This window comes from Piliocolobus tephrosceles, unplaced genomic scaffold (genome assembly GCF_002776525.5).
Source record: "Piliocolobus tephrosceles isolate RC106 unplaced genomic scaffold, ASM277652v3 unscaffolded_39971, whole genome shotgun sequence".
Lineage (NCBI taxonomy): Eukaryota > Metazoa > Chordata > Mammalia > Primates > Cercopithecidae > Piliocolobus > Piliocolobus tephrosceles.
In genome coordinates, this window is record NW_022324277.1 from 1 (window position 1) to 11,634 (window position 11,634).

At 61.5% G+C, this 11,634-nt stretch overlaps 1 gene segment (V, D, J or C); it reads left to right on the forward strand.

The window, feature by feature from the left end:
- Window positions 1-1,690: 1,690 nt before the first annotated feature.
- LOC111538357 lies at window positions 1,691-11,563 on the forward strand. The segment is given in 7 exon segments: window positions 1,691-2,008; window positions 7,232-7,540; window positions 7,730-8,050; window positions 8,136-8,459; window positions 8,545-8,868; window positions 10,799-11,076; window positions 11,161-11,563. Coding segments are annotated over 6 exon segments (1,524 nt in total).
- Window positions 11,564-11,634: the final 71 nt, after the last annotated feature.

An 11,634-nucleotide genomic window follows, 5' to 3' on the forward strand; every position in this document is an offset into this window, starting at 1 on the left:
CACACACACACACGTGTACAGCTGAGACACAGCCCACTCTAGTGCAGAGTCTAGCCCCCGTCACTGAGGGAAAGGCGCAGCACTGTGGGGCCATAGGAGCGGCAGCTGGACACAGACCAAGGCCTTGGCAAAGGCCCAGGCCACTGGCTGGGCATGAAGGTCAGAAGAGGGCAGGAGGGGCTGGGGGCACTGTGCCTGTTGGGCCTAGGTGGGCACATGCTGGGCAGGAGAGGAACAGCCCGGCACCTCACACAGGAAGGGGTGGGGGCAAAGGCAATTTCTGAAGGCCAGGGCAGGGCCACCGCCCCAAGAAAAGCAGAGCAGGGCAAGAACGGACATGGGGCTCGGAGCTGAGCAGGACTGGTGGGCCCCAGGAGGGAGACACAGAGGACCTGGGGTTCTCGAGGCTGGCAGGGGCCAGAGATGGAGCCCCAGCTGGGATGCCATCCTCCTTCCTGGGGGCCCACTCTGCCCAGCCCCTGCAGCCTAGCACAGCTTGGGGCATTGGATAGAACTGGGAGAGAGCAGGCCAGAGGGCTCTCACTGAGGCCCCTGCCCCCAAATGCCCACAGCCTGGGGAAAATGAGCAGGTAGATGGGGGGGCAAGTGGAGCCCCAGCCACACCCACACAGTGCACACAGCCTCACCAGGGCCGGCGGGGGCAGGAGGCTCGCCACCCCTGCTGTGGTTTCTCAGAATCATGGGTCCTTCCAGGGAACTCAGCATTTCCTCCTCACCCTCCCACACGGCACCTTTCCCCAGGGCCACAAGCAGGGCATGGGGGCTTTGGACAGCCTGGGAACAGGACACTCACACCCAGCCTGGATTCCCTGAGCCTCACATCACAGCCCCTCCAGGGCTCTGACAGCCAACAGCCCTTCCGGGGTCTTCCACACGTGCTGAGCATCCCTCTGAGGGTGCCAGGCCTGACAGCCCCTCTCCCTCCACAGGACCACCAGCCCTGGGAACCCGGGGTCCTGGGGGCAGGGTCCCAGTGTCTCCCTCCCCAAAGGTTCTATACACCCCTCCCCTCCCCGGTGGCCACTCCATGCATGCTGGCCTCCAGGGACAGGCAGGCCAACGGTGTGAAGGAAATCATCTCGCTCAGGCCTGCAACCAGGGACAAATGCCACGGGAGCCTCCAGGAAGGCCACCGAGCCCGAGCCCAGCCTTCATGTGCCCACACCCACCCACGGCATAGATGGGTCATGGCGTCCCCAGCCTCCAGCAGCTGCAGGGACCTTGCAGAGCCACCAGCCACCTCCGCCCAGCTCCCTGCCAGCCCCTGGCCAGGCCCCCGCCTGTGTGTGCTTGCCTTGAGGAGCAGCCCAGCTGGGGACCCCCGGCTGCAGGACGGTGACCTGGGAGTACAAGGTGAGGCCACCGTGCAGGGTGCCAGCTCCAAGCAGGTCATGGGGACGAGGGCTGCGGCCATCAGGAAGCCCTGCATGCACACCTTGGACACACGGCCCCTGAGGGCCAGTTCACCTTAGTGCGCCTCATTCTCCTGCACAAGAGAGCCCCCATCCTTTCTTCACAAGGCTTTTGTGGGAGCGGAGGTGGCATTGCCCAGTGCCTTCTCCCTTTCCCAGGCAGCGGGACCCCGAGTTTGCTGACCGGCACCACCAAGCCCAGGCAGGCATCAAGAGTGAGAGTCTGGGAGGGGGGCAGGGGCCCCGGGGTGGGGACTGAGAGGGCAGAGAACCTCCCCCAGCACTCGGCGTGCGTCCGTAGTGAAGGAGTGTCACCTGAGCCCCCGCTGTTGCTCAATCGACTTCCCAAGAACAGAGAGAAAAGGGAACTTCCAGGGCGGCCCAGGCCTCCGGGGGTTCCCACCCCATTTTTAGCTGAAAGCACTGAGGCAGAGCTCCCCCTACCCAGGCTCCATTGCCTGGCATAAAAATAACCACCATGGTTACTGATCATCTGGGAGCTATCCAGGAACGCGACAGGGAGCCGGATGGGCCACACCAGCCATAGGCACCACATGGAGAACCCGGCACTTCAGGTATCCCAGGCCACAGGGGACCCAGTCGAGGGGCTGGCCCAGGCCACAGGGAACCCAGTCGAGGGGCTGGCCCAGGCAGCAGTGAGGGAGCGGCTGCCTGGGCCCCTGACCGGGAAGGGACTCCTGGGCCACCCTCACAGCATAAACCAAGCTTCTTGGTCACTGCACGGACTCTAGGCACCCCTTCCCCGCGTGGGGACACAGGAAAGCTAGAAACAGCCTCACACCGACCTGGAGAAGGCAAGGGCCTGGGACAGAGCTGGGCCCAAGACTAAAAAGGTCAGAGGCCCCACGCTGGGCAGGGCTAGGCTGGGTGCAGACTGCCACCCCCAGGACAGGGACAGCCAGCCCAGAGCTGGGAGGGAGGGTGGGTAGGCGGCAGCAGGGATCTGTCCTGAGCTGCACTGCATGACTGGCGGATCTGGGCAAGTCGGAGGGGGATGGACTGAGTGGACTCGACAGACAGGGACTGAGTGGGGCTTGGCTGAGTGGACTAGACAGGCAGAACAGACTGAGCTGAGGCAAGCTGGGTGGGCTGAGAGGGCTACCCTGTCCCTTTAGAGGATAGGCTGGCCAAGCTGAGCTGTACTGAGCTAGGGCAATCGGGGCTGGCCCGGGCCAGGTGGGTTTAGCTGAGTTGAGTGGGTGGACTGGGTAGAGTGAAATGATCTACCCTCAGTTGAGCCAGGTTTGAGCTGGGTTATTCTAAGCCCTAAGTTGGACTGAGCTGGGCTGAGCTGGACTTATCTGGGGGGCAAGGCAAAATCAGGCTGAGCTGAGGTGGCCTGCACTGAGTGGTCCAGGATTGGGTTAAGCTCAAGTAGGCTGACCTGGACTCGACTGAAATAAGCTGGACCGACACAGGAGTAGGGACAAGCTACAGTTCTCTACCTAGGATACAAGGGGTGTTCGTGGACTATCTAGACTGAATGACACCAAGCTAGGGTATTACCTGCTGAGCTTACCTGAGCTGGCCTGGGCTTAGCAGGGCTGCACTGAGCCGGGCTGAGCTGAGCTGAACAGACCTGAGCCAAGCTTAGCTGGTTAGGCTAAGTTGGGCTGAGCTAAATTGGATTGAGCTGAGGAGGGCTAGGCTGGATGAGAGACCTGATGATGGACAGGGTTAAAAGCTGGAGTGAGCAGGGCTTAAATTATTGAACTAAATTGGGCTGGGGTGATCTAAGTGAGTTCAGCTGGGATGAGCTGGGCTGGGCTGAAGTGTGCCAAAGTGAACTGGGCTAAACTAGGCTCACCTGAGTGGACTAAGCTGGGCTGGGCTCAACTGGGTTCAGCTGAACTGTGCTGGGTTAGACTAAACTGGGTTCAGCTGGGCTGAGTCAAGCTGAACTGGACTAAGGTGGCCTGGCCTGGCCTGAGCTGTGATTGGAAGGGCTGAGCTGAGCTGAGCTGGGATGAGCTGGACAGACCTGAGCCAAGCTCAGCTGGTTGGGCTAAGCTGAGCTAAGCTAAATCGGGTTGACCTGTGGAGGGCTAGGCTGAGTGAGGGATCTGAGATGGACAGGGTTAGAAGCTGGACTGAGCTGGGGTTAGATTGCTGAAGTGAGTTGAGGTGGGGTGAGCTAAACTGGATTTAGCTGGGATGAGCTGATCTGAGCTGGGCTGAACCAGGCTAGCCCTGAGTGGGCTGGGCTGGGCTGGGCTAACCTAGGTTCCGCTAGGCTCATATGCACTGGGCCAAGCTAAAGTGAACTGAACTGAGCTGAGCTGCGCCAAACTGGGTTCAGCTGGGCTGGGCTGAACTGACCAGAAGCGGACCTGGATGGGCTTAGCTGGGCTGAACTAGGCTAGCCTGAGCGGGCTGAGCTAGGTTGGACTGGGGTGGGGTGAGGTGGGGTGAGCTGAGCTGAGCTGGGCTGGGCTAGGCTAACCTAACCCAACCTAACCTGGGTTCAGCTGGCCTAGGTTGGGCTGGGCTGGGCTAAACTGGGTTCACCTAAGATGTGCTAATATGGGCTGGGCTGGGTCAGGTTGAGGTTAACTGAACTGGGCTGACCTGGGCTGGGCTCAATTGAGTTCACATGGGCTGGGCTGGCCTGGTCTAAACTGGGTTTGGCTGGGCCAGGCCAACTGGACTGACGTGGATGCAGCAGAGCTGAGCTGAGCTGAGCTGGCCTGGCTGGGCCTAAGCTGTGACTAGAAGACCTGGGCTGAGCTGGACAGACCTGAGCCAAGCTTAGCTGGTTGGGCTAAGCTGGGTTGAGCTAAATTGGGTTGAGCTGGGGAGGGCTAGGCTGAGTGAGTTAACTGAGATGGACGGGGTAGAAGCTGGAGTGAGCTGGGCTTAGATTATTGAACTGAATTGGGCTAGGGTGATCTAAACTGGGGTCTGCTGGGATGAGCTGACTGGGGCTGGGCTGAAATAGGCTAGCCCTGAGTGGGCTGGGCTGGACTAACCTAGGTTCAGCTGGGCTCATATGGGCTGGGCCAGGCAAAAGTGAACTGAACTGAGCTGAGATGTGCTAAACTGGCTTCAGCTGGGCTGAACTAAGCTAGCCCAAGCGGGCTAAGCTAGGTTGAACTGGGGCGAGCTGGGCTAACTTAACCTGGGTTCAGCTGGCCTAGGTTGGGCTGGGCTGGGCTACACTGGGTTCAGCTGAGATGTGCTCATATGGGCTGGGCTGGGTCAGGTTGAGGTTAACTGAACTGGGATGAGCTGAGCTGGGCTCAACAGAGTTCACATGGGCTGGGCTGGGCTGGGCTGGCCTGGCCTAAATTGGGTTTGGCTGGGCCGGGCCAACTGGGCTGAGGTAGATGGAGCTGAGCTGGCCTGGCTTGAGCTGTGACTGGAAGACCTGGGCTGAGCTGGACTGTCCTAAGCCAAGCTTAGCTAGTTGGGCTAAGCTGGGTTGAGCTCAATTGGGTTGAGCTGGGGAGGGCTAGGTTGGGTGAGGGACCTGTGAGATGAACAGGGTTAGAAGCTGGACTGAGCTGGGCTTAGATTGCTGAACTGAGTTGAGCTAAACAGGGTTTAGCTGGGATGAGCTGATCTGGGCTGGGCTGAACTGAACTGTGCCAAAGGGAACTGGACTGAACTAAGCTAGCCCTGAGTGGGCTGGGCTGGGCTGGGCTAACCAAGGTTCAGCTGGGCTCACATGGGCTGGGCCCGACTAAGATGAACTAAAGTGAGCTGAGCTGTGCTAAACTGGGTTCAGCTGGGCTCATATGGGCTGGGCCAGGCTAAGGTGAACTGAACTAAGCCGAGCTGTGCTAAACTGGGTTCAGTTGGGCTGGGGTGGGCTGAACTGACCAGAATTGAACTGGGCTGAACTAGGCTAGCCTGAGCGGGCTAAGCTAGGTTGGACTGGGGTGAGCTAGGTTGGACTGGGGTGAGCTGGGCTGGGCTGGGCTAGGCTAGGCTAAGCTAACCTAACCTGGGTTCAGCTGGCCTAGGTTGGGCTGGGCTAAACTGAGTTCAGCTGAGATGTGCTAATATGGGCTGGGCTGGGTCAGGTTGAGGTTAACTTAACCGGGCTGACCTGAGCTGGGTTCAGCTGAGTTCACATGGACTGGGCTGGCCTGGTCTAAACAGGGTTTGGCTGGGCCAGGCCAGCTGGGCTGAGGTGGATGGAGCTGGGCTGGACTGAGCTGGACAGACCTGAGCCAAGCTTAGCTGGTTGGGCTGACTAAGCTGGGTTGAGCTAAATTGGGTTGAGCTGGGGAGGGCTAGGCTGGGTGAGTGACCTGAGATGGACAGGGCAGGAGAAGCTGGAGTGAGTTGGGCTTAGATTATTGAACTGAATTGGGCTGGGGTGATCTAAACTGGGTTCTGCTGGGATAAGCTGATCTTGGCTGGGCTGAACTGAGCAGAGCTGAACATAGGTGGGCTGGGCTAAACTGGGCTGAACTGGGCTGCTGGGCTGGACTGGGTAAGCTGGGCTGAGCTGAGCGAGGCTAAACTGAGTTGGGATGGGCTAGGCTGGGCCAAACTGGGTTCAGCTGAGATGGGCTAATATGCGCTGGGCTGGGTCAGGCTGAGCTCATCTGAACTGGGCTGTGCTGGACTGGGCTGAGCTGGACTGAACTGTATTCAGCTGGGCTGGCCTGGGCTAAATGGAGTTCAGCTGGGCTGGGCTGGGCTGAGCTGAGTAGGATTAGTTGAGCTGGTCATAACTAGATTTAATTAGCTAGGCTAGACTTAGCTGACTAAGCTGATCTGGACTGTATTCATCTGTGTGAAGTTGGGGTGAGGTGGCTATTTTAAGTCCAGCTTTGCTGAGCTAAACTGGACTGGGCTAAATTGAGCTGGACTGACCATTCTCACCTGGCTGACTAAGAGGAGCTGAGACAGAAGCAAGCTGGTTGAGCTGGCTGGACTGAAATAAGAGTTTGCTGCCTGCGAGGGGAGGTCCTGGGCTGACCTGGGCCAGGCTGAACCAGGTTGGCCTAAAGTGCACTTCGGAGGGTGACACCTGCAGTGGGCCAGTCTCAGCTGAACTTGGCTGTCCCGGTGGGCAGAGTGGGACTGGATACTATGATTTTCGGGGTGCCTAGGGCAGACTTCAAGACCAAGCTAAACTGGGCTCCAGGGGCAGGATGGGCTGGCGACTTGGGGCTCCGGGCCAGGGCTCCGGGCCACGCTGTGCAGACCACAATGTCTGGGCCAGGGTTCTGTTGTGGGAGGGACTGCCCTTGGCATCAGGGCAAGTCTCCCCGCCCTCCCCTAGAGGTCAGGAGTAGGCAGAGCACCATGGGCGTCTGGCAGGTCAGGGGAGGGCTGCTGCATTGGGGAGATGGGGGCTCGGCACTCGAGAGCCCGAGGGGCTGAGACCACAGCCTCGGGGGATGGGAGTCGGGGTTGGAGGGCAGGCAGACCATCCACCATGAGCCCAGAGAGAGTGAAGGGGGAGGGCTCTGGTGTTCCACGTCCCATGGGGTCCCCGGGTTTCAGCCTAGGGGCATGGCCCAGTGCCTCTGCTTCTGAGTGCCCACGCTGCAGCGCCTTGATGGGGACGCTGGGGTCATCCTGGAGGCACCCTCTTCCTGAGCCCATCCTGAGGATAGTGGCTGAGCAACAGCTTCTGGTGGGGGAACGGCGGCCCTGGGAGGTGCCCTGGGCCGGGGGCTTGTGGGGATAAAGGCCCGAAATGAGCCTGGCCATCTGGATCCCTGGGCTGCCACGGGGTCCCTAGCTCCTCCATCCAGACCCCCAGGCCGGATGGGCCCTGGCCCGAGGCTGGCACTGACTAGGTTCTGTCTTCACAGCCTCCATACAGAGCCCCTTCGTCTTCCCCTTGATCCCCTGCTGCAAACACATTCTCTCCAATGCCACCTCCGTGACCCTGGGCTGCCTGGCCACGGGCTACTTCCCGGAGCCGGTGATGGTGACCTGGGACGCAGGTTCCCTCAACAGGAGCACTATGACCTTACCAGCCACCACCTTCACGCCCTCCGGTCACTATGCCACCATCAGCTTGCTGACCGTCTCGGGTGCGTCGGCCAAGCAGATGTTCACCTGCCGTGTGGTGCACACTCCATCGTCCGCAGACAAAGAGGTCAACAAAACCTTTGGCGGTAAGAGAGGGCCAAGCTCAGAGACCACAGTTTCCAGGAGTGCCAGGCTGAGGGCTGGCAGAGCGGGCAGGGGGTGAGTGGGAACACCCAGCATGCTTGGGGACCCGGGCCAGGAATGTGGGGACAAGAGGGAGGGTGCACAGAGCCCAGGGAGGCCAACAACCCTCATGACCATCAGCTCTCCCCCAGTCTGCTCCAGGGACTTCACCCCACCAACCGTGAAGATCTTACAGTCATCCTGTGATGGCGGTGGGCACTTTCCCCCGACCGTCCAGCTCCTGTGCCTCATCTCCGAGTACACCCCAGGGGCCATCAACGTCACCTGGCTGGAGAACGGGCAGGTCATGGAAGTGAACTCGCCCACCCCTCCTGCCACGCAGGAGGGTGAGCTGGCCTCCACACAAAGTGAGCTCACCCTCGCCCAGAAGCACTGGCTGTCGGACCGCACTTACACCTGCCAGGTCACCTATCAAGGTGAAACCTTTGAGGACAGCACCAAGAAGTGTGCGGGTACGTTCCCACCTTCCCTGGTGGCTGCCACAGAGGCCAGAGAAGGTGGCGGGCGGGCCTCACACAGTCCTCCGGTGTACCACAGATTCCAACCCGAGAGGGGTCAGTGCCTACCTAAGCCGGCCCAGCCCGTTCGACCTGTTCATCAGCAAGTCGCCCACGATCACCTGTCTGGTAGTGGACCTGGCACCCAGCAAGGGGACTGTGAATCTGACCTGGTCCCGGGCCAGTGGGAAGCCCGTGCCCCAGGTCACCCCAAGGGAGCAGAAGCAGCACAATGGCACGTTAACTGTCACGTCCGTCCTGCCGGTGGTCACCCAAGACTGGATTGAGGGGGAGACCTACCAGTGCAGGGTGACCCACCCCCACCTCCCCAGGGCCCTCGTGCGGTCCACGACCAAGACCAGCGGTGAGCCACAGGCAGGCCAGGGTCGTGGGGAGGAGGGAGGGAGCGAGCGAGCGGAGCCTGGGCTTGACCCCACGTCTGACCACAGGCCCGCGTGCTGCCCCGGAAGTCTATGTGTTTGCAACACCAGAGAAGCTGGAGAGCCGGGACAAGCGCACCCTCGGCTGCCTGATCCAGAACTTCATGCCTGAGGACATATCGGTGCAGTGGCTGCACAACGAGGTGCAGCTCCCGGACGCCAGGCACAGCATGACGCAGCCCCGCAAGACCAAGGGCTCCGGCTTCTTCGTCTTCAGCCGCCTGGAGGTGACCAAGACCGAATGGGAGCAGAAAGACGAGTTCATCTGCCGTGCAGTCCATGAGGCAGTGAGCCCCTCATGGATCGTCCAGAAAGCGGTGTCTGTAAATCCCGGTAAATGATGCACTCCTGCCTCCCTCCCTCTCAGGGCTCCATCCAGCTGTGCAGTGGGGAGGGAGGCCAGACCTTCTGTCCACTGTTGCAACCACCCCAGGAAGCCACCCCCAATAAACTGTGCCTGCTCAGAGCCCTGGGTACACCCATTCTTGGCAGCGGGCAGGGCTGTGGGCAGGGGCATCTTGGCACAGAGGAATGGGCCCCCCAGGAGGGGCAGTGGGAAGAGGTGGGCAGGGCTGAGTCCCCCCAGGAGAGGTGGTGGGAGGAGGTGGGCAGGGCTGAGGCACCGTTTCATCCGTTTGTCTTCGTGTCAGGGGTATTTGTCAAACAGTGTATCTGCAGGGACTCATCACAGATACCCTGGGCCCTCTCTGCCCCTACTCTGGGTTCACCCCCTCCAAGGAGTCCAAAGACCCACGGGAGGTCCTCAGGGAAGGGGGCAAGGGAGCCCGGCCGCCACGGCCCTCTCTCTTGGGGACTTGGCTTCTACCCCCCTGGACAGGAGCCCCTGAACCCCTAGGTGTAGATGGGCACACAGGCCCCTCCAGGTGGAAAAACAGCCCTAAGTGAAACCCCCACACAGGCACACAGGACCCCATACAGCCCTCCCCCAAGTCTGTGCCACTGCGGTTCGCCTCTGCCCTGCCCCGCCTTGCAGAGCCCCAGCACAGGGGCCAACGGGGCCGAGCCCACTCACACCCCACAGCCTCCACCACCCTGCCCTGTGGGCACACCAGGCCCAGGTCAGCACCCAGGCCCCTCTCCTACTGCCCCTCCCCTGCCCCTCGGTCCATCCTGAGTCGGCCCCCAGGGAACTGCCAGCCTCACACACCCAGTCACACCCAGTCACGCCCACTCAAGGCACAGTTGTGCATGTACCAGGCCCCATAGCAACTCCACAGCGCCCTGCACCACCACCAGGATGCCAAAGGCACCCCACACATGGTCACAGGTGGCCCACACTCCGCCTCCCATGCTGCCTCCAGCCAGGCTACTCCCAAGCACCTCCTCTGAGTCATACCTGGGCCACTGGATCCCAGACAGAAATGGAGGCCTCACATGGTGTCCTCCAGTCCAACCCTCCCTGTCACCCTGTCAAACACAGGATGGATGCACCCCAGGACCTGGGCTCCATCCCACTCCCCCTCTCACCCACACCAGAATCCCAGAGCAGGCTACATGCCCCTCCCAGGCCTCAAACCCACGGGTGCATCTGACACCCCCAATCCAAACGCTCCCCGTGGTCATGCATACCAAGTGCACAGCACCCACCAAATCCACACAGAAACACAGGCGCTGGGCACCCCGTGAGCACAAAGCCCCTCCATGTCTGAAGACAGTCCCTGCACACCGCCACAGCCATGCACTCACCTTCACTCATCCCGGCCCATCTGCACCCAGCTCCGGGCCGGGAGCAGCAGAAAGAGGTGTAAGGGGCCGAGGCTGGACCTGCGCCTGCTGGTGGCCCGTGACCAGCAGGCAACTCAGGGCATTGGGGAAGGGAGTGGAGGGGACCCAGGGCAAGAGGAGCCAGAGGGACCAGGCTGGTAGGCGGGGCCGGGCCAGGGTAGGGCCAGGATAGGGCCAGGAGGCCGCTCTGGACTCCCACAGGCCTGGGCTCATAGTCCACACCAGGACAGCCCCTCAGAGCACCCACGCAGTGAGTCCCAGGTCTTGGGAGCCAGGCTGCAGAGCTCACGCATCCTCCCGAGAGCCCTGAGTGAGGGGCCACTCCTGTGCCAAGGTGCTGGGTCCTTCTCTGGGGAGGCGGTGGGGTCTAGAGAGAGGAGGAGTAGAGGTAACCCGAGAAGCCGTAAGGAGCAGAGGGAAAATGGGGCCAGAGTGGGGGCCCACAGACGAGAGGTCAGGAGTGGTCAGCCTGGTCCTGGGCTGTTGACTGACTCGGGACCTGGGTCCCCACCCTCAGGGTTGGCTGGCGGCTCTGCGCAGTCGCAGAGGGCCCCGGATAGGGTACTCTGCCACTCCGAACAGCAGCAAGGGCTGCCGAGAGCAGCAAGGGGCTCTGTCCCCGACCACCGCGGCCACTGTGGAGCCGGGAGGGCTGACTGGCCAGGTCTCCCAGAGCTGGACGTGTGCGTGGACGAGGCTGAGAGTGAGACACTGTGGACGTGGACTGGCCTCTGCATCTTCGCCACACTCTTCCTGCTCAGTGTGAGCTACAGCGCTGCCATCACACTCCTCACGGTGGGCACCCACCTCCAGGGGCCAGGCCAGGGCAGGGGGCTGGGCAGAGCCAGCAGAGCGCCCTGACCCACGCCCTCCCCTCAGGTGCAGCGGTTCCTCTCAGCCACGCGGCAGGGGAGGCCCCAGACCTCCCTCGACTACACCAACATCCTCCAGCCCCACGCCTAGGCCGCGGGCCACTCGCGCTCCACCAGGCCTAGCTGCTTCTCTGCCGGCACCTGAGCCTCCCTCGGGCTGTGCCCTGCCCTGGGTGGGAAAAGGGAAGAAGACAAGAAAAGGGGGCGCAAGGTCGCTACTGTGGGCTGATGGCCAGTGAATCTGAGCCCAGAGGGGCCCGCTCAGCCGCAAGGTTAAAGGTGCCGACAGAACCACCAGTCGCAGCCCCCACCCCAAAGCAGTGTCCGTCCCTTCAACGGAGTCATCGAGGAGGGGGTGGCTGCTGGCCGTTGTGAGCTCATCCCAGGCCCCTGGGTCTCAGGGTCACTCCCATTCTGACTGTACAGTCACCAAAAGCCAAGGAGGGCCCAGCACCCAGCCCAGGACACAGCTGAGTCTGCG